General features: G+C 42.6%; 1 protein-coding gene across 3 annotated transcripts; it reads left to right on the top strand.

The window, feature by feature from the left end:
- Positions 1 to 30: 30 nt before the first annotated feature.
- Positions 31 to 22366, top strand: slc16a4 (solute carrier family 16 member 4). Of its 3 annotated transcripts, XM_056260994.1 has the most exons (12): positions 31 to 499; positions 1060 to 1180; positions 1619 to 1679; positions 2208 to 2315; positions 12560 to 12692; positions 12793 to 12925; positions 13000 to 13143; positions 13238 to 13399; positions 13613 to 14188; positions 18437 to 18648; positions 20011 to 20104; positions 20995 to 22366. In XM_056260994.1, exons 4-12 carry the CDS (start codon positions 2293 to 2295, stop codon positions 21198 to 21200), a joined length of 1683 nt encoding a protein of 560 aa, XP_056116969.1. In that variant the 5' UTR covers positions 31 to 499; positions 1060 to 1180; positions 1619 to 1679; positions 2208 to 2292; the 3' UTR covers positions 21201 to 22366. The 3 variants fall into 3 exon arrangements, with proteins under 3 accessions (XP_056116969.1, XP_056116968.1, XP_056116970.1); XM_056260993.1 differs by lacking the exon at positions 1619 to 1679; XM_056260995.1 differs by lacking the exons at positions 1060 to 1180; positions 1619 to 1679.
- The last annotated feature ends 1124 nt before the right edge of the window (positions 22367 to 23490 follow it).

The raw sequence follows: 23490 nt of genomic DNA, 5'->3' as shown, positions 1-23490 counted from the left end.
TCACATTACTGCCTTTAGGGTTTTGTGATATCGATCTGAATATCTATGCATTCATAATTTGCCCCTGAAGCTGTCACAGTGTAGTGACCTCTTTCAAATACCCACAGTCCAGGAAAGCCTCTGAAATTTGTTCCACTTGAATACTTGGCTACTAGGTTTCGGTCACATGGTCATTAAATGCACTAGGGGCCAGTATTTGGCTCTGCACAGCCTGAGCGCATTGCATCCGATCTGTGCCGGTCAGATGTGACCCTCGAGATACTCAGAGACTAGGGGCAAACTTTCAGAAAGTAAGAGAAATCTAGCGCAGGGAGTCCAGCCATGTTCAGGGATGATTTTGATAAGATATACCAGCACATAGGAGGAGCTGTAACCGGGGAATCCACGGCTGTTGCCCGCAGCGCAACCGCAGATGCGCGCATTAGGAAACGTCTACACAAATCAAGTCTTAACAAGTGAAATCTGGAATAAACTGACTGATACCGTTTCGGAAAATATGGTAAGTCCTTATTTTTGTCGCCAACCATATGTTTCTATTTATGAAATGGTCCTTGACAATTGACAGAAAGAATAAATTGTTCGGTTGCAGACATGTCACAAGTTAAATATAGTTTTTCTATTGTCTCTCTTTTTTAAGTGTCTCTCTCACGGGTCATTTTAATAGCGAATGTTTTTAATTTCACTTTTATTTTGATGGATTTCTGAGTTCAGTAAGGTAGGCTAGCCTATTTAATGCTTTACTTGAACAAAAGGATAATTTTATTTACTTTTCGAATTTATTTACCTTTAGTTGAACCATTGTAAGCTAGCAAATGTAATGTGTTTTCGCTGTTGTGTTAATTATTTAATTTATTAGAAAAATTTGATAGGCAACATAATGCGTGTGAAACGGCAGGTAACCTCTTTGGGATGAACTTTGTTTTAGTGTTCGGCTACTGCGGCTACTGCACTTACAGTAAAGTAAAACCCGACATGTTTTATCAGAACATGAAGCATTGATCGTAGCCTACAATGCCGGAGTTTTAATGACATTGTTTTTTCATCGACTGTTATCGATAGGTGTAAAGTACTGCACTCCAGTAGCGCGCACTCACATGAACGCCGCTGGGCTCGCGCGAACCACACACGAGCGCTATGCGGCTGCGGACAGCGCGCGACAGCATCAGCTTTGGCGTTTGGGGTAAGTGCAGAGTGCAACACCCTCGTGATTTTCCCCAATGTTTTGTGCCATGGTATAGGATTATAAACTAAGCTTAAGTGTTTAGACGTTTAACTATACAACCTCACTTAGTTGTCGTCGATGTAGTTGTTGATGTTTGAGGATGATCACGTTGTAGACATGTGGGATGTCCTGAACAGTGCGTTCCCAATGTGCATCTTTGAAGGGTGCAAAACGTTTGTTTAAATAAAAGTTAGGAGTCACGCGGCCATTTATGGCAGTGGCAGTGCTTTAATAAAGTAGACTAGAAGAGACAGATGTTGTGTCATAATATAGGCTACTTGTATAGACACTTTCTCCCAAAGTTAGAATATGCTCTGTTAATCTTACCAAACCTACTCTTATGTTTTACATTGTTTACATTGTTTTTACATTGAATAAGTTGTTTATGTTTAGTAGAATCTAAATGTTTGATGTGAAGACACTGGGAGCCAATGTGTGGAAATGTATTTCTGTGAATGTATGTGTTTAGAAAACATACAGAAAATCAATGGAGAGGTCAAAGGATTTCCTTCCCCTAGCTGTAATGTCACAATGACAAGATAGCATTTGCAGATTCTTCAAATGAGTGAGATTTATAGATTTAAATGCAATTCTCACTTGAATTAAGGTGATATAACTAATTAAAAAGGACCAACCCCCTGCAAAAATCCAATACAAGAAAAACTGCTCCACAATCACAGGGGTGTAAAGTTCCTCACGGGAATGCAAACAACTACAATTTTGAAAAAAAAAAAAAGCGCCAAAAGCAGTAGGCCTACTACTCTGACTTTTCTCCTCAGAAGTCACCGCAGTTATGAAGGCTTGTGATTCCCAAGTCAGACATTTCTAACAATGAATGTAAGAATATCTGTGTCATGTGTCTGGCAGCACGCATGTGAAAATGAATTATTTTAAGTATGCTCACACCTTGAACACCCAATGATTAAAGATTCTTGTGTGGGGAAGATCCAAAACACAGCAAGTTATAACAGAGTTTGTGTAACAGGTTCGTCAAATACGGGATCTACTAGTTGAGCTTCATACAGAAGATGACACTTAAATAAGGCCCTTCATTTTCAAGTGCTACAACTATGCTGCCAAAAGAGCAACACTGGTGAGTCTGCAATTTCAATGTCCTTTTATTTAATCAGCATGACTCTAACATTATTGATCGATTTAGTGAATTTTACATTATTGTCATAATCCACAACTCTCCTTTTCCATGTTAGTGACTAAAATTGAATATGTCATATTTAGGATGTTAAAATGTTTTGTTTAGTTTCTGCTCTTAGTTCACTTCAAAAGGAACATTCTGTGATCATTTACTCACCCTCGAGTAGTTTATAACCTGTATGAATTTCTTTCTTCTGCTGAACACAAAAGAAGATATTTTTAAGAATGTCAGTAGCCAAACAGTTAATGGACCCCATTGACTTCCATAATATTATTTTTTCCTACTATGGAAGTCAATGGGGTACATCAACTGTCTGGTTACCGGCATTCTTCAAAATATCGTCCTTTGTGTTAAGCAGAGAAAGAACTTAATATAGGTTTGAAATAACTTGAGGGTGGGTAAATGATGACAGAATTTGGGTCAACTATTCCTTTAAGACTTGCGAGTGCCTTATGGACGGCCCTTTTTGTCTATATGCATTTTTCACTAATATTGCTCACTCAATTTTGCTGCCTAGGGCAATTACCAAAAATGCAATTTTGGGATTTTTAAGAGGCTTTTGAGTGATAGTGTCGGAGTGAGGAACAGGGTGGATGGTAGTCTGCTGCAGTACCTAACCAATATAACTTCCTGCACTTTCCCTTGAACCGAGGCATTTACACTTGTGATCTTGCATACATGCATGCAAGCACACACACATGGAGACACACTCCGGGGTGGCCCGCGGTAAGCACATGGAAGGAAATGTTTTCACTTACAACACACTGGCCCAATTCATTGCTCTGTAATCCTCTAAGCAGTTTCTGCATGCTTTGGCCTCTCCACATGTCTATCTTCTCTTGAAGGAACAGCCAACTACTTGAACGAGACAAACCACATATTTTATTGACACAGTTGTGTTTTCATCAATGAAACACTGAATTTACAGAACTGTTTTTGTCTTTAAAAGTTATACACACTTAACCGCATACACACTTCAAGATAATCAGGCCGATTTTGGGCTCAATTCTCCTCTTCCGAAAATCCTTGGTAAATTTCAGATTACCTTGATCAGGGATGGGCAACGTCGGTCCTGGAGGGCCACTGTCCTACAGAGTTTAGCTCCAACCCTGAAAAAATCACCTGCCTGTAACTTTCTAGTAATCCTGAAGACCTTGATTAGCTTGTTCAGGTGTGTTTGATTAGGGTTGAAGCTAAACTCTGTAGGACAATGGCCCAGGACTGAAGTTGCCCATTCCTGATCTTGATGGTTCTACAGATTATTTTTTATCAGATTTCCCTGTGGTGTGATGTGTGTTAATGATCGCAACAGATTTTGTGAGATTTTTCCATGTCCAGTCGGGACTCTTGTTTTTTGTTTGTGAATGGAATCTGTGTGTGGTGTGCTGTCTTGGTCACATTGCGGCACTCCACACACTATGGGAACAAAACTGTTAAATGTATGAATTTTTTTTATTGTCATGTTTGTGGTCTCTCACATTTTGAAAATCTGATAAAATGTTAAAAATCTTAGTGTGGGCCAGTCTTTAGATAAAGGGATAGTTCATTCAACAAAGAACATGTTCTTGTCATTTACTTTAAAAGTCAAAAGGAGATGTTTACAACAGAATGTCCAAGCTGCTCTTTTCCATACAATGAAAGTGAATGGTGACCATGACTTCAGTTAATAAAGCATTACATTTTAGTCTATTTCTCATGCAAAGCTATCGAATCGTTTATTTTAAATATATATATATATATATATATATATATATATATATATATATATATATATATATATATATATATATAATCATATCATCATATGGACTACTTCTATGAGGCTTTGAGGTTTGTTTGTTTTTTGGTGCTTTTTGGATCTTGGAGATTGAACTATACCTTTAAGATAAAAAAATTATAATTCTATGCAGATGTGTGTACAGTAAATATGCTCACATACATTTTAAAATCAGCAAATTTCATAATGTTCCTGCTTCAGCTGCAACCACCTGTGGTGCTGACTTTGATTGCTCTGTATTTATAGTTGAGCAAGTATTTATCTCTGTTTAATTTTTCAAAGGATCCACCACCTCCGCACAGGGACTCGCAGTTTGGTTAACTTTATGCCAGGTGTTTGTTTGAACGAACCCGTTACCCTTTGACCGTTCTTTCGCTCAGTCTCTCTGTGTCATTTTGAAGACTGTACTAGACACACATTGTATTCAGCTGTATCAGCTGTAAATAAAGAGGTCTCAGGCCTGGATCCAAAACACCTCACCTTACTGATCACCAGATTAAACCAGTGGCATCCCCATGTTTTCTCAAATTTTAACCACTCTAAACAGAGCATGGTACTACTGATGTCATCATAATCTACTACCCCCTGGAACAGAAAATAATTAAATAGCCTCAGATCACACCACATTATGCTGGCGATACTGTTTTTGGGTCCAGAGCAAAAGAGATAGAAAAGAAATTATTGGAAAAATCAAAAAGGACAAATTTTTGGTACATTTGTCTTTGTTTTCATTGAACCTGCTGATGTAAATTACCTAATCTGTTCACGGAAGCCCTTTTTTTGTATGTTCCAGAAAATTAACAGCAGCCTACAATAATATTTAGCCTCGTCCAGACAGTCCAAATCTGATCTTTATGCATGTCCGTTTGGAATCCGATCACGTTTAGCAAGTGTAAACGCGAGAAATCACATGAAATCCGTTTTCAGCCACAATCCTATTCAAATCGCATTTCTAGAAGTCTGTTTCAGTCTGATCGCTCTAATCGAATTTTGCGTGGTTTACGTAGCTTTCTCGAGTCACGGAGAACATGCCAGACGTTTTTATAGGAAACATGCTAAAGGTCGCTGTGTTGTTAAAAAGTGCCAGTCAGGCAGAAAATTACAATAGCCTTTGAATGAAGACGTGTTTTGAGACCGGCAAAGACAACAGCATGGAATAAAGCCGCGCATACCAGCAGCCACCTATGTTCTCTTACGAGAGTATCTCTCGTACTGCGTAATAGCTTACGCTAGGGGAAAAACTCTTTTCCGCGAGATATTGAAGCCAAAAATTATCCTTAATTTTTTATTAATGTAAAACGCTTTGCAGCAGCAAGCAGACATAGGCGAAACAGCTCGCGTGCCTATTGGTTGCTCTGCAGCAAATGCAGCAGCCTATCGAGAGAGACTCTGCGTGACGTAATGACCAATGGGGGCAATTCGCGCCCATATCGTCACGTCCCGCCAGAAGGGGCGTGGTCTCACCCTATAAATATGCTCGTTAGGCTGATACAAGCTGATTTTTACCTCTTCAGCGAAGCACACGCATCGCTGGATCCGGAGTGAGAAGCCGCGCCGTCGAAGCAAGCCTTTCAGCGGGACGAGCTCTGGAGTCGCTGGCCTCGCCGCCTTCAACTGCCGTACCTGCTGCGCTTTCCGGCGTTCTATATCCTTTCATACTCTGTGTGTATTTACTCTGTTGAGAGTGTTTGCTCGCTTACTTGACGCGACTCACACTTCTCTCACAAAAAGAGCTGCGTCTTTTTAAAGATGCCTTCCTGTGGCTCGTGCCGCGCCCCGCTCAGCGATGGAGACCGGCATGTCATCTGCGTTTCCTGCCTGGGTGAGGATCACGCGGCTCTCGCGCTCGCTGACGGCGGATGCCCTCATTGCGAGCTTTTGCTCATGGTGACTCTGAGGACTCGCCTGGCATCATTCTCCGAGCCTTCACCGCAGCCCGCCGTGGTGCCGCGCCGCAAGAAGCGCCGCGCCCAGCGCGCTCCCGAGCTTTCTCCAGCCCGCCAAAGCTCGCCGGTTCGCCCGCCAGCTTCGCCGGCTTCGCTCGAGTCGCTCACTGACGGACAACGGCCGCCGCCTGCCGCCGCGTCCATCCACGAGTTTGACGAACCCACCGAGGCGTGTTCTCTTCTGGCATCCGATAGTGAGGATTGGGCGAGCTCCGTGGATCTCCCCTCCGCTAGCGTTTCCCGCCAGACCACTGGTAAGAGAGCCGGCATTGAGACTGAGCTGATGCGTCTGCTCTCTCAAGCCGTGGAAAGCATCGGCCTCGATTGGGAGGCGCCCGCGCAACCGCCGCGCAACAGGCGAGCTCTGTGGACCTCCGCCTTCTGTCCGCGAGTCGTCAAGGTAACGGGCCAGCATCAAGACCGCGAGCCCTAAAAACCGCGGCTAGCTTTCTTTGCGTTATAAGAAATCTACCCCGCCCCCCATGGGCGTGCGTCACCGGCAAATGAGAAAAGAGTGTGTTTTAGTCCCCGCCGAGGCCGGATTAATCTCCATTTCTCAAACATTTCTCAGCTCCTAGTTTGAGCGGCTGAAAATGTCATTATTGCAGCAATGAGCCTGTTGTATAACACGCACACCTGCATACAAAAGCCGACACACACAAAACTGTGATGACGCTCTCTTATCTGCTTGCGCTAGTGTAGTTCTCCCTGTGGCCCAGTGGCGGAACTTGAAGCTTTCACGCGAGAGACCCGTGTTCGATCCCGGCTCTCGCAGCAGATAAAAATTTAGTCTCGCCGCGGCCAGACTTCCACCGAAACTTTTCGCTCGTTCAGTTCCAGAAAATGCGACTGTTCCAGTGTATTTTGCAGTAAACAAGCTGGTACCACGGCCCGCTTGCCTGCACATAAAGGCCGTTTCCATGGCGACCCAGAAAAATCATGTCATCATTGTATTTCTGGTTTTCCGGCCACAGCCGATGGTGTTATAAGTGTAATAAAATGCTCACAGCCCAGTGTTCATTTCTACACACAAACACAGCCCGCCACGGTACAGGGCTCGCACAAATGAAATCGACGCATGTCAATTGTGCATTAAATGTAGTGAATTTGCCCACAACCCAGTGCCCACAAACACTACCACGGTTTCTGTAAAACGAAACCAACACAAGTCTTCCTAGCCTCTTAGGAAATCGACGGTGTTTCAGTCTCGCCGTGGCCAGACTTCCACTGAAATTTTCGCTCGTTCAGTTCCAGAAAATGTGACTGTTCCAGTGTATTTTGCAGTAAGCAAGCCAGTACCATGCCCGCTTGCCTGCACACAAATGCTGTTCCCACGGCGACCCAGATAAATCACATAAATGGTGTATTTTCTGGTATTCCGGCCGATGGTGTTATGAGTGTATTGAAAATGCCTACAACCCAGAGCTCATTTCTACACACAAACACAGCCCGCAAAAATGCAGGGCTCGCACAAACAATCCGGCCACGGCCGATGGTGTTATGAGTGTTGTAAGAATGCCCACCCAGTGCCCATTCCCACACCCAGACACAGCCCGCCACGGTGCAGGGCTAGCACAAATAAAATCGACTCAGGTCGATTGTGCAAACAATGTAGTAAACGCGCCCATGTCACCATGCCCGCTCACACTACATGCTGCGTGTCCCTTGGTTTCTGTAAAAACGAAACCAACACACATTCAGTCGGCCATGAACGACAGTGTTTTCAGTGTAATAAATGTGCCCGCAGCCCCGCGCCCACATTTTCTCACAGACACGCCGATTCCTACGGGATCTCCCCCGCTCGCTTTTTCTGCACAATCTGCCATAAAAAAGCTGAGCGCGGTCAGGCCGCCCGCTGTGATCAGCGCGCCCCCCGCCTCGAACGCTGTAAACAAGGTGTTGTGTTCCCAGTATGCCCGGGCTCTCGAGCTGCCGTTTTGCCGCGACCAGAGCCCGGATTTCATTCTGCCCCTAGCTATTCACGCAGATGCGTGGTCAAAGCTTCCCGGGGTATCAGAATGGGTGCTGAACACTATAAACAGAGGCTATTCGCTACAATTCGCTCGACGCCCGCGCCGTTATACGGCGCGTGTCGAAACTACGGTGAAAAACGAAGTGTCTCATCTACTTCGTGCCGAGATAGCGAAACTACTGAGCAAAGGGGCTATAGAACCTTTATCTCAGGCTCAGAGCGAAGGGGGCCTATACAGCAGATATTTTCTGGTGCCGAAAAAGGATGGGGGTCTCAGACCCATTTTAGATCTACGACAGCTGAACAGAGTGCTTGTCGAACGCCAGTTCAGGATGCTTACGACCAGGAAAATCCTCGCGCAATTGCGCCACGGGGACTGGTTTATGTCGATAGATCTGAAAGACGCCTATTTCCAAATACAAATAGCGTCCCATTACAGGCGATTCTTGAGATTCACCTTCGGGGGCCAGGCATATCAATACACAGTCCTGCCGTTCGGCCTGTCCCTAGCACCTCGTACATTTACGAAGTGCATGGACGCGGCGCTCGCACCCCTGAGACTTCAGGGCATGCGAGTCCTGAACTACTTGGACGATTGGCTGATTCTAGCTCGATCACGATCGGAGCTCATAGAACACAGGGCCGCATTACTCGAGCACCTCGAGGAGCTGGGCCTCACAGTCAATTGGGCGAAGAGCTCTCTGTCTCCCAGTCAGAAAATTTCCTTTCTGGGAACCGTGTTGGACTCGCTGTCCATGACAGCACGCCTGTCACCAGAGCGCGTGCTAAATATTCAGCGCGGCGTGAAATCCTTCCGCCACGGCGATAGTTCCGCTCAAAAGGTTTCAGAAAATGCTGGGGCTGATGGCCTCAGCAGCCTCTGTACTCCAGTTGGGCTTGCTCCGCATGCGCCCACTGCAGATGTGGCTGAAAGCGCGGGTTCCACCCAGGGCATGGACAGCGGGTCTGTTTCGCCTCAGGGTCGACCTTCAGTGTGTTTCAGCTCTGGAACCTTGGAAAAATACCGACTGGTATCGGTCAGGTGTGAGTCTGGGGACCGCTTCGAGTGTGAAGGTGGTGTCTACGGACGCCTCCACCTCTGGGTGGGGAGCGCTGCTCGAGGGCAGACCGCTAGCTGGCCTGTGGTCAGAACGGGAAAAGCTCCTTCACATAAACTGCTTGGAGATGATAGCAGTCGACAAAGCGCTACGGCGTTTTTGTCCCCAGGTAACAGGCCACCACGTCTTGGTCCGGTCGGACAACATGTCAGTGGTGGCATACATAAATCGCCAGGGCGGCGTCAGGTCACGAAACCTTCACAGGCTGACGGAACGCCTCCTGGTCTGGGCTCAGCACAACCTGCTCTCACTGAGAGCAGCGCACGTGCCTGGTCACCTGAATGTGGGACCAGACAGACTGTCCAGGAACAATGTTCCAGCAGGGGAATGGTCGCTGCACCCGCAGACGGTCCAGCTGCTGTGGAAAACGTTCGGCAGAGCACAGGTGGACCTATTCGCGTCCCACGAAAACGCTCATTGCCCGGAGTTTTTCTCGAAAAGCAAGGACGCGCTGGCTCATGTTTGGCCCTGCTGCCCCCTATATGCTTTTCCTCCTGTCTCGCTCCTGCCTCAGGTGTTGGAACGAATCAGGGAGAACGGATGCCCAGTGCTGCTCGTAGCTCCGCTCTGGACAAACCAGAAGTGGTTCCCTGCCCTGATGCAGCTGACCAGCACTGCCCCATGGCCTGTACCGTTGAGGAGAGACCTCCTCTCTCAGGCGGAGGGCTCGATTTGGCACCCTCGCCCGGAGTTGTGGTCCCTGCACGCATGGGCCATCAACGGGTACCCGCTAGCCTCCCAGAAGGAGTGTTAAACACGATCGCGCAGGCTAGAGCTCCGTCTACCAGGCGGCTCTACTCCTCGAAATGGTCTGTTTTCTCTGCATGGTGTCAAGCCCAGAGCTTTTCACCTGTGGAATGCGGGGTTTCGGAAGTGCTTTCCTTCCTTCAAGAGCTACTGGATAAGGGCAGGACCCCATCCACGCTCAAAGTATATGTGGCGGCCATAGCAACGTTTGCAAAACCGGTGTCTGGCCAGTCGCTGGGGAAAAACGACTTAGTCGTGCGTTTCCTTAGGGGAGCTCGGAGGCTGAACCCTCCCAGGCCCCCTTCAGTCCCGACGTGGGACCTTTCCACGGTCCTGGAGGCCATGAAAGGCGCCCCGTTCGAGCCAATCCAGCTGGTGGACATGAAACGCCTGTCGTTCAAAACAGTGTTTCTCATGGCTCTCGCTTCAGTGAAGCGCATAGGGGACTTACAGGCGCTTTCAGTAAGCGCGTCGTGTATGGAGTTTGGGCCTAATGACTCGAAGGTCATTCTCAAACCAAAGCACGGGTATGTCCCGAAATCCCTCAATACACCGTTCAGGGCCCAGGTAATTTCCCTGTCCGCCCTTCCGGTTCTCAGTGAGGAGGAGGATGCGAGTCTCCTTTGCCCCGTCAGGGCATTGAGAGCTTATGTGTCACGCTCGTCTGTTTTCAGACAGACGGAGCAGCTTTTTGTTTTGTTTGGCGGGCGTTCCAAGTGACTCACCGCCTCAAAACAGAGCCTATCCAGATGGATAGTGGATGCCATTGCGCTCGCTTTCTCTGCGAAGGGCCTACAGTGCCCCTTGGGTGTCAGGGCGCACTCCACGAAAGGCGTGGCCTCTTCGTGGGCATGGTCAAGCGGGGTTTCCCTGCAAGATATCTGTACGGCCGCGGGCTGGGCCTCGCCGTCTACATTTATAAAATACTATAACCTGGAGGTACCCGCCTTACAAGCTAAGCTTTTGGCGGTCTAAAATTCAGTGCTATCTGCCCCGCTGTGCGGCCCAGATGCTGAGTTTACTGCAGCCCCATGAGTGTTGACACACGTATGGCCACCCAGATCAGGCTGAAAGCTTTCACCCTGGCTGCGCGTTTTATTGTCATATAATAGCCCCGCTGGGTGCTTTTTTTATAGGGAATGACGCTTCCAGCCTGTCTTCCTCCACTCTATGTGAGTTTATGGTGATTATGCACTACATGAGCCCTGGGCTTCGGCCCCCGGGACTTTGGTGTTGGATCCCTGTACGCACGGCGTGTTGCATTGTGTTCCCCTAGCGTAAGCTATTACGCAGTACGAGAGATACTCTCGTAAGAGAACGTACTCGGTTACTAACGTAACCTCGGTTCTCTCTAGAGAGGGAACGAGTACTGCGTATCTTGCCGTGCTTGGAATACGCTCTGGTTCGCTTCAGTGATAAAAACCAGCTTGTATCAGCCTAACGAGCATATTTATAGGGTGAGACCACGCCCCTTCTGGCGGGACGTGACGATATGGGCGCGAATTGCCCCCATTGGTCATTACGTCACGCAGAGTCTCTCTCGATAGGCTGCTGCATTTGCTGCAGAGCAACCAATAGGCGCGCGAGCTGTTTCGCCTATGTCTGCTTGCTGCTGCAAAGCGTTTTACATTAATAAAAAATTAAGGATAATTTTTGGCTTCAATATCTCGCGGAAAAGAGTTTTTCCCCTAGCGTAAGCTATTACGCAGTACTCGTTCCCTCTCTAGAGAGAACCGAGGTTACGTTAGTAACCGAGTACGTTTCTGCCGCTGCCTCAGAAGACGTAGTAGGCCTAGTCCAGCGCGGTGGCTACATATTTTCATGTTGTAATTAAGACAACATCATTTTGTGAACCCTTCCACGTTGCTGCTGGATTGAAAACAAAATTAAACATGTCTCCATTATATTGTAATCTTCTGCTCGACCGGCACTTTACAACAACACAACCTTGTTTCTGCATCGACATTCAGCGCATTTATAACAATGTCTGACACTTTGCATTTTAAATGGAAAGAAAGTGACTTACGTGAAATCTGATTAGAGCGGTCAGACTGAAACGGATTTCCAGAAATGCATTTTGTATAGGATTTCAAAACACAAGAATGTTGCTCAAAAATGGATTATTATTTTTTTTTTTCGCGTTCACATTTGCTAAATATGATCGGATTTCAGTCGGATATGCAAAAAAAAAAAAAACATATTTGGACTGACACTCTGAACGAGGCTTTATCACATTCCAATCGGATACATACACATATAATTGGATTTGGACTGACACTGTGAACAGTCTACATGGTCTCATGATACTTATGAAACTTTATCTCTCATTAGTTGATGTATTGTACAGCCTGGTTTCACAGACAGGGTTTAGATTAAGCCAGGATTAAACCTTAGTTCAATTAGGGCATTTAAGTAGCTTTTATAAATATGCTTTAAAAAAACATTAGTGATGTGCATCTTGAGACAAAACAATGGCAGTGACATATTTTAAGGTATCTCAGTGCAAGCTGCTTTCAGGTAAAACAGCTCAAACATGCATTTTAGTCTGGACTAGGCTCAAGCCTTGTCTGTGAAACCGGGGGTAAGTGTATTAAATGTATTAAGTGGATGTGATAATGTTCCAGTGATGGCAAGGCTGCCAAAACCTCCTGCAATGAAGAAAAAGCCAAGGCCATGAAGAATGAAAATAATGAGGTTGTGTATGTGGACCCACCAGATGGCGGTTGGGGTTGGATGGTGGTTCTGCATTGTTTTCTGGTATGTCATTAATTACACTTTTATATACTTTTAGAGCTTCTTTGTTATGATAATACTGAAGTGTTTTGTATTGAGCTAAAATCTTCTGGTGTCTTTTCAGGTGAACGTGTTGGTGATGGGTACATTGAAGAGCTTTGGTATCTTCTTTGTGGCACTGCAGGATGAGTTTGGAGGCTCGTCCGAGAGCATCAGCTGGATTGGATCCATAATGTCCAGCCTCAGGCTCTCCGGAGGTACGGTCACCATAGCAACCTTTGAACCAAATGGTCAATATGACAGGTCATGAACTTTGTTTGTGACCCGTTAGGTCCGTTGGCCTCGGTGGCCTGTGCCAAGCTGGGGAACAGGGTTACCTCCATAGTGGGGGCGCTTTTAGTCAGCGCCGGCTTTCTCTCCAGCATATTTGCCACCAGCGTGATCTACCTTTACATTAGCATGGGGTTAGTTGTTGGTGAGTATTTAGTAATGTTTTGTTTTATAAATCAAAGTTAAATATTGGAGGGTTATTATGCAAAAAGTAATCTATAAAACTTTGATTTTTCCAGGTCTCGGGTTTGCTCTTCTTTATCAGGCCACCTCTGTTGTAACAGTGACCTATTTCCGAAAGAGACTGGCAACTGCATATTCTATTGGACGCTCTGGCATGGGTCTGACCTTTGCCCTCGCTCCTTTCACTCAGCTGCTTTTGGATCAGTATGCTTGGCAGGGTAATTGGCTTTCGGATGCATTATTATAACAATTGTTCAGAAAGTTTGAGGAACTGCATTTATTTGAATTATACATCTTGTGTAACATTTTAAATGTCTTTACTGTAATTTTGGAGTAATTTAACAAATCCTTGCTGAATAAAAGTGTCAATTCCTTTCAATAAATAAATAAATCTTATTATTTACACGGACTGTTTTTTGTTCTGTCTTTAGGAGCTCTGTTGATTTTGGGAGGTTTGATGCTGAACCTTGTGGCTTCTGGGATGCTTTTGCGGCCCATTAACGTTAGACCTCCAGCTTTACACATGTCAAACTCCACCCTTCATCAGGCTGGGTCAGAGAAAGATCCTCTTAAGAACAATATGAATGGCAACACGCCTGTGTCCAATGGCACTTCCAAAATGGACAGCTCATCCACCAATCACAGGGACACACTTATAATAGAGAACCCAGCTCATGAGCAGAACACTCTTCCACATCCGGAACTCAAAAAATCCATCCAGAATGGGGTGAACGGAACGGATGGCAGCCAAGTTAAAACGTCCCCTGAGATGAATGGGGTTTCTCCTGTGGATGCGTTACTTGAGAACAGCAAAACAGAAACTCTTCCTGAAAACCCCCAAAAAGTGCTGGACTTCTCGCTGTTGAAGAACCCTTTCTTTTGCATCTACACCTGGTCGCTAGTCTTCAGTCAGCTGGCTTATTTTATCCCTTACTTCCATTTGTCTGCAAGGGCCCGGAACCTGGGCATCGACCCCATGGATGCTTCCTTCATCATCTCTGTGGCTGGTGAGTCAAATTACCTTTGACCAACCTACAGTATGTAACACTAGAGTTTTGTTTTCCCACTGTCATCTATTTTAAGTATAAAGTGCTTTTTACAGAATTCATTTTGCATTAGCAGGGGAAAATATAGATAAAGGTTCGGGGACAAAGGTTACATGAAGATTCTAATTATAAAAGTTTAGTTTTAGTTTATTTGTATAGCACAATAAAACAACTGTCGCTGACCATTGTGCTGTACAAAAATTGTAAAAACAACAGCAATCAAAACAATAAAATAAAATTACATACAAATACATTTTACATATAGAAAACAAGCTCAGAAAGACTCACATTTTATAAGCCTTCTGCAAAAGGTAGGTTTTATATAATATATAGAGTGGTTAAAACATGTGTCATGTGTGACAGTGTCACAAGTTTTGTTTTAAACAGAGATTCTGTAGCGATTAGCCTAATAGATAACAGAAGGCTATTCCACAATTTGGGGTCGACTATGGCAAAAGCCCGGTCTCCCTTTCGAAGTTACCTAACTTTCAAAGTTACCTATTGCATAAAAAAGTCCTCTCAGCATGTTTGTTATTTCTGTTCTCTGGCTGCAACACTTTAATTGTACACTAATAATGTGTTACAGTAGAAGAAATCAATAGGACGTAAGCACTGCTGAGCTGTGCTGTGGAAAATTGAAAGACAAAAGACCCTGTAATGTCAGTGCTAGTGGACCGCGTGTCATTAGCGGTGCCAGAGAACTGATTTTTTTTCTGGCTTCATCAGTGCTGTGTTTCTGAAAGGCCGTACCTGAGCGATGCACTAAGGCCATTGTGCTTTGCAGCAAGATGTGCTCCCATATGGGCTTCAAAGGGTTGATGCAAACGCAGCCAACTTCACATTAATTATTTGTGAGCAGTTTAAAATCTGCAGTGTTATGCAATGAGTTCTCTTACATAAATAATGAACTTTGGCCCAGTGGCTAAAACCAGAGGGCTTGTAAGTGCCCTGTCAAAAATGCCATAGTGAATGACAATTTACACACATGAGTTTCTCAAACATGCTTTTTTTCAATCATTTACATTTCGTTACTAAAAGGTAGTAGTAACGAATACGCCCACAAAGATGTTGTCAGGACATGTAGTAATCTAAACATGCAACACCTTATTAATTATCTGTATGTTTAACGCAATACACACCCTGACGAAGGCTCTCTTATCACGACATTTCTGTTGTCGTATTTTTAACGTGCCAGCCCTATTTTAATTTTAAATAAAATTCTGACCGATATGATAAGCTGTTGGTTATTTTTATGTTATAGCCGATAACTGACCAAATGACCAGTAATAAAATTATTGACTATTTTGTGAAAATAAATTAAGAATAAAATGCAATCGTGTATACCTAGTAAGCCAAAAAGTCACTTTTCAGCGTCTCACCTAAAATGTATGAATGTCTCTAAATAATTTGACAAAATATCAAACCAAATATAATTTATTTTAAATACAGCACATTTTTTTAATTCATAAATCACTGGAAAAATGTCTCAAAGGGAAATGTTTAGCATCACTTATTCACAGATGCCATTTGTTTTAAAATGTTTAAGTGTCCAAATACTTTTTGAAGCCACTGTATTTCATTTAATTTTGCCATTTTCTGTTTTGCCTGATTTAAGCTGTCAAAAAAAAACTGCTTCCAGAAAAAAATTGCTAGTAAGTTTCACAAATAATTACAAAGAAACGGCAAGTAACACATTGGAAATAAACATGACATTTGGAAGTAGAAACACTGAAATAGCATTTTCTTGTAAAATGTACTCCAATAATCTTTGTTTTTGAAAAATGATTTTTTACTGAGTACTCTACCGTTTAGTGAATGAATTTGATACGGTTATTTTGTAATCCAGCATGAGAGTCTGATAGCCCCACCCCCTCCGCTACGGAACTTGAGAGAATATAGTGTCCAACATTTCACACTTTTTCGGTTAATTAAGTGCTGAGTATTTAAAGTGCAATTTTCAGTGTAAATATATTACTCGCGTATTCCAAACGTCTCTTATCCCCCACCCCCTCCCACCTGCACTTTGCAGTTTTCACATCAGGCAGGGTGAGCAAGGGAACTAAAGCTCACCTCCTCGTGGCAGGTCACACACAGTCGGTGAGCTGAGGGAAGTCGCTAAGCAACAGCCCAAGTAGCTGACGCGAAGCTTGGTAGTTCTGTGCCCAGTTCTGAAGTGCCTGATATTGTGTGGCTTGCCACCGAGGCAGCAATGCGGACAAAAGAGGGCGAGGAGACGAGCCAAACACGTTTTGTGTTTTAATGAGCTAGTAGCGATCGGACATGCATTTGGACTCTCTGTACCTCAGTGAGGGCCTATTGTCCGCCTTTGATGTAGTGGGGACATTGCATTCGTCCAGTCCTTTTGTGTCCACTGGGTGAAGTACACAAAGACACAAACACCTGTCACATGCCCGATTACCCTGGTGAAAGTCCCCCTATACACTACAGAGTTTTGTGGACTAGGCTTCTCCATTTAAAGGCAGTTTACTACTTTCTGTCACGGAGATGTTCTATTGAAGTTTCATTGTACAAAGCATGACAGGAACAGCTGTGAAACTCAATGGCCCTGCTGGGATTTAAACACACAAACAACGCACAAAATGTCTTCGGGTCCAAGCGGGGCACACCAGGATGTCACCTTTAGTGGCGCACCGAGGACACGCAAACATTGAGCAGCTGTTTTGTTTTATGTCTGGCCAGCAATAAATGACCCCACATGTGCATGAACTGCAGCATCAGCCCACGCCGTCAGTTCTACATGAGCTGGGCTGTGTTTCCCAAAAGCATCTTTAGCCTAAGTTGATCTTAGAGACCATTGGTGGCAATTGTTCTAAGATCAACTTAGGCTTACGATGCTTTTGGGAAGCAGCCCTGGTCAGTATGGTTGATCATGCCAACACCTCTAGGTTTTTGTGTAAACATTTCGTTAGTTAAGAGATTATGAATGAATTACAGGATAAATATGATCCAATGTATGGGGCATATGTGCATTTGTTTTATACATCCAATAAACTGTGGCAGCCTGCATGTCACCAGTGTGTGTCACACTTTGGATCTGTTGCGTATGTATGAATCTGCAATAGTGCTGCATCAGGTCTTTTTCTAGACTGTTCAATAATGCTCTGCAGCACACGGACACGCAATCACAACTGCGGCTCAGACAACAGCAAATACAAACCAGCACTGAACGCTTTGTACAGAACACCACAAAATAACTAAGCTGTTATCATTACTTCTGTTCTTCTGTCACTCTTTGAACTGAAAAATAGATTCTGCCAGAGGCTAAAAGCAATTAACTGACAGTTAAGCACTCTTTTTCATTATTTCTTGTTAGATCAGATGTTTGGGATGGAAATTTTATTTATTTTTATTTTTTGGAAAGAAGTCTCATAAATGCAGTCTTATACTCACAAGGCTGCATTTATTTGATGATCAAAAACAGAAATATTAATATAAATTGTTTTCTATTTTAATATATTTTAAAATGTAATGTATTACTGTGATGGCAAAGCTACATTTTCAGCGTTAGCCTTCGGTCTCACATGATCCTTCAGAAATCATTCTATGCGGATTTGATGCTCAAGAAACCGTGATACTTTTTTTTCAGGATTTTTTGATGAATAGAAAGTTCAAAAGAACAGCATTTATTTAAAATAGAAATATTTTGTAATGTTATAAAGTTTTTACTGTCACTATTGATCAACGTAATGCATCCTTGATGAATAGAAGAATTCATTTATTTAATTCTCACACGTGGAAAGGATTGAATGAATGACTTGAAATATGCACAAGTCATTTAGCTCACTGTCATTACACCTTTAGGGTGCTTTTTGTCATTTTGCATCTTGACAGTCACAGCCCCGGGCCTGGTCACAGGCCTCATTTGCATACTGAAAAGAGGTCAAACAGGTTTGGAACAACATGAGGGTGAGGTAATAATATAAAATACCAAGCTGCAGTGATCGGCATTTACAAAGAAATAATCCGCAGCTATTGCGTGCCTGATGATGGTTGACCAAATTCAGATTTATTCAAAGGAGAAAATCTTTTCATTTTAGCATAACTTTTAAGCTCACTCATTAATGTGTTGCCATCTGCTAGTGGCTTAATATAATACTTCAATACTGTATAAGCATGAAAGCTTTAAAGAATCCAACAATAAGTGGTCCATTTTCAGTCCATCAGTTCAGCGCCTTTTCTGTCTCACAGGTATAACAGAGACGATGTCCCAACTTGCATCTGGTTGGGTGACAGACAGGAATCTAGTTAACAAATATCACTACCATAAGACCTACCTGATCCTGTGTGGTGTGGTCAATCTTCTCTCCCCTCTGGCCACCTCCTACATCTTGCTCATGGTCTACGCTATCTTCTTTGCCATCTTTTGTGGGGGGTACATGGCCCTACTACTTCCTGTCCTGGTGAGTACTGGCAAAATGAATAAGACAATTTTCTACATACAGTAATACCATATTAAAATAAATTCAGAATCTAAAAAATTAAACACTATCAAAACAATTAGATTAGCTAAACACCTACAAAGGTGTTAGTCTTTCGATTTCATTACCATCTAAACAAAATAGGACTCCTGAATAATTTTGTACTGGCATTTTGTATAGATAGTAATGAAATTGAAAGACTAACACCTGTATAGGTGTTCTGCTACATCTAATTGTTTTGATTGTATTTTGAAATTTTTAGTTTTAGTATATATGTCAATATGGTATTACTTATTCATTTTTGTATTATGTAAGGTTTTGAACTTAAGTTAAACAGTTTTGAAAAGAGTATCTTAGTGCAAATTGTTCTGTAGGTACATAGAGTTTTGGTGGTGTTTCTGTCTTTAAGTGAGAAAACTGACTGGACTGGTTGGCAGGGTTTGAGGACATCCTAGTACTGAGTGCTGGTTCCTCCACTTCTATTAAATGTGCTCATGAAAAGGTCTCCGTACCTTTCTAAGTATTGAGACATTGAGTTCTTGTGCTGTAATACTGTGCAGGGCAGTGTAAGGAGAGAGGGATAGATTGACAGTCAGCACTGCAGTGCACCCGTTCCTCTGACTGGAAGGAATCTTAGGTTTTACCTTTCAAATATTTTTACAACCTATGGAAACACTCTCAGTGAATCAGAAAAAGACACTGGGGGGAAACAGTCTTTTGCCAACATGCATAGACATTAAATGAGTGTTGCTTGTTGAATTTAAAAAAGCAATTATGTTGAACATTGCTTTGAACAGAAGAAGTGAACTCCCTGAACCTCAAGAAGAGTCGACACAATGTCATTACTTGCCCAAATGTGATATACAAATCAGATGTTCTATTATGATTGAATTAGTGAGTAAATGTGAAAGAATCTCCTCCATTGCAGCAATGTTTCATATATGGTGCTAGAAAATTTTTAAAGTCCTTAAAATAATTATGAAATAAATACACTTCCATTCAAAAGTTAAGGGTCTCCATACGATTAGGTGACATATAATTTTTGTGTTAACAGTGAAAAATTTTTAAATTTTTAAAATCATTAAAAGTCCTGGAAAAAATGTATCACTGTTTAAATATTTAAAAAAAATTAAGCAGATCAACTGTCTCCAAATCAGCATATTAGAATGATTTCTGAAGGATCATGTGACACTAAAGACTGGAGTAATGATGCTGAAAAAAAAATTCTGAATTACTGTATAATAATTATCTAATAATAATCTTCTGGCCTAGTCAGAGAAGTCATAATCTGTCAATATGTCATCTGTCATAAATATCATTCGTTTTCCTGTCTGCGTTTTCCAGGTGGACTTGGTGGGTTCTGAAAAGCTGAACAACTCGATGGGGTTCTCAATGTTCTTTGTGGGGCTTGGCTGTCTCACAGGTCCTCCTCTTGCAGGTATGTAGAGTTTGAATGAGTTCCATGACTAGATCATACAAGCATCAATAGGTAAATGCAGTCTTGATATTTCACGAAAATAACCTGCAGCTTTGGAAAGTCTTGGCCAGTCTTGATAATGTGTAAGACTAGCCTGCTTCTGTGTGTGCGGCTTAAGGGACACTGCGGTCATTTAGTTTCAAATTCCAATTTAAGTGGGTTACAGATGGGAGACATGTTAACCCATCTAAAAATAGGATGACCTGACTGTTTTTCATTATAATATAATGCTGAACAAATACCTTTAGGCTACTTTCAGGATTATAGAACATATATTCATTTGTCTTATTTGTTGCTATTTATTAGCAATGTTCAGTAATACATCCCAATACAGAATCTCCTTATGTAGAACAGCTGTAAAGCGAGGGACAATTCTTGGAAATACAAGTCTTGCAGAGGGGCCTCTTTAGGAAGGCGAGTATAGACCTTGCTCTGAACTCTGTTACAGTTATGCTAACATGAACCATCTTGTCAGGGCCCCCTTCCACAATCTCTCCGCCTACCAAAAATGATGAGCAGCCAGGGAAGCAAAACTGATTTTTCTATCCCACCCAAGGCCTTTCCGGACATGAGCCGCTTTTGCTTGCGTAGCGAAAACAAGCCGTCGTTTTAAAAGCGTATCCAGTCAGAAAACAGGTGTGGGAGATTCTGGGGTGGAAAGTGAAGAAAGTTTTCTCCATCTGTCCATCATCTTAAGCGTTAGGTAACTGACTGTTCGCAAATGTATCTCGCAAGGGAAAGTAAAAAATAAAACCTTTTTTCCTTGTTTTCTTCATTGACTTCTATTTAAGGAAAACATCGCTTCTGCCAACAGTTCAATATATGTCTAACGCATTGCGTTTTTCCTGAAGGCTTCCTGTACGACTACACACAGACCTACGACTGCTCCTTCTACCTGGCAGGTGCGTGTTACCTGTTATCATCAGTTTCTCTCTTTCTCGAGCCTCTGGCGAGACGCTGGCAAGCCCGAAAGAAACGGCTGGAGACGATGAGTGAAGAATTGATGTGGAATAACGGCTGTTTCTGCCCGGCGCCTCAGAGGAATGGTGTTGTATAATAAAGGAAATAAACTCAAAGCCATTTTACTTTCCACCATGTCATGTGGTTCTGATCGGAAGAGAACCTGACCTGAACATTTGGCGGGACCACAGTGTGGCAAGCAAATGAATGTTCATTTGAATATAGAGACCAATAAATGAATGCTTGAGGACACTACAATGCAAACTATTTTGTTAGTGGGTGAATGAAAATGGATTTTGTTGAATCGGTTTGATATATAAACAAATAGTATGTTTCCCTCACCGCAATCTTCAATGACAATCAAATCAGCACAAGAACAAAATGAAGTCTTCATCACCACATACGCATTTATTTTCCAGCACATTATGAATCAGGATCTTCCTTCACTAGAAAGTTCCTCGAAAGCTTCCACTGACACATTTTACTCACTTAGGCAAATAAACTAGAACTAAAATAAGGGTATTTTGTCAGATGGTGATGGGTCTATGCAATAAGCCTAAGACGGCTGCTGCTTCTGTGAGTCCCCATTTTGAGCCTTTAATGCCTGTTCATGTCTATTGATGTGTATCAGTTGCTACGAAGCTGTGTAAATGACTACACAATGACTGAAAACAACATAGATTTTGTTTTGCCGTCAGTGCCCCAAGTGGAATACATTTGGAGGCAGAATATTCCAGACATGGACTTTTCTTCTCACTTGTGCCAATTCAGTCACACTGTCATTCACTACTGACAACAACCAAGAGATTTGCTGGAACAAGTGAATATTCTTCTGATGCTAATGAGCCAAGTGTTGCAAGAATTAGGTCATTGGGTTCATGTGTACCTGTACGAGAGGCCCAGATGGTGAGCCTTTATGTGGAGAGTTTCTCGAAAGTGCAAATCCTTTATACTTATTGAATTTTTTTATTTTTAGGTTTTGCTGGGTAATCTACAGTGCACTATGTTTTTTCGCCACTATTTGCCTTTGTACACAATGACTGTGCTAAATATCATGTAATGAGAGCCAAAGATGCAATAGAAATATAATTGTTCAATCTATGCCTTTGAACATGTCCTTTGTTTATAGAAATACAATCTAGTTGCTGCTCCGCACGTTAGTTCCCTCATGAAGTTCTGCGTGAGCTGTTGCCCTCTAGAGGCACTAATGATGTACTGCTACTGGAATGTTGTATCAATTAACATGCAATCCATGTTCTGGAATGTCTAGTTCTTTCCGTTCATCAGCAAGTAAATACAAACAGTATTCCCTAACAAGAATGAGCAAGACTTGCACAACTGTGACCATTTAACAAATAAGCACATCACAAAGATAAGAACAGTACGCCACACTCTGGCCACTCTTTTCTTTCTTTTTTTTTTTTTTTTTTTTGCAGAAGGCATTTCTTTATCACTCTTAATTGTTTAATAAAAGCAAGTTTCTTTGGAGAAATGGGTTAGAAATGTTTTGGTAATGTTGTATAAATTGTTTGTAAACTCAAAAACTAGCCTTAAAGACAGTTAAAGGTACAGGTAACCCAAAAATGAAAATTCTGTCATCATTTACTCACCCACAAGTTGATCCAAACCTGTACGAGTTTCTTTCTTCTGCTGAACACAAAGATATTTTGAAGAATGTTTTAACCAAACCGTTGATGGACCCCTTTGACTTCCATAGTAAAAAAACAAAACTATGGAAGTCAATGGGGACCAGAAACCAACATTTTTCAAAATATCTTTCTTTGTGTTCAACAGAACAAAAAACTCATACAGGTTTAAAATAACATCAGGGTGAGTAAATTACATAATTTTCCTTTTTGGGTGAATAAGGGGACACAATAACACTATTATTGTCAATGGCAGACTTCAGCAATTCTGTACTGTTAGTGATTTTGTAATTGTGTGGAAATGTGATGGCATTATGCTGGTATTGGGGTTATTAACTGAAAGTGGTTTTTTGTGTGTGTTTTTTTTTACTGTTTCTGAAGGTTTTGAATAATTATTTTGTTGACAATGCTCACAGCTGTTAAGATTTACATGACTGCAATTAAAGCCCGCAGTAAATTTGACAAAGCAACTGGGTTTTCTGTAAAACATTTGTTGATACCTGAGAGATGTTCTCCTTTTTCCCCATGAGGAAAATATAAAAGAAAATAGTTTATCTTCAAATCAGAATGTACTATGATCTTTAAAATGCAACTGTCTGAAGTACATTATTTTAATTAGCTTTTTGAAAAAAAAGATTGCATTTTCATGTGTAAAATCAAAATCAAAACAAAGTGGTGTAAAAATATCTTTATTGAGAACACAATGTAGTACATACAACAATGGTAGGCAGTATTTACATT

The sequence above is a fragment of the Rhinichthys klamathensis genome, unplaced genomic scaffold, assembly GCF_029890125.1.
Source record: "Rhinichthys klamathensis goyatoka isolate OS25496 unplaced genomic scaffold, OSU_Roscu_1.1 h1tg000180l_1, whole genome shotgun sequence".
In the NCBI taxonomy this organism is placed as follows: domain Eukaryota; kingdom Metazoa; phylum Chordata; class Actinopteri; order Cypriniformes; family Leuciscidae; genus Rhinichthys; species Rhinichthys klamathensis.
This window is presented reverse-complemented; position numbering and strand designations above follow the sequence as displayed.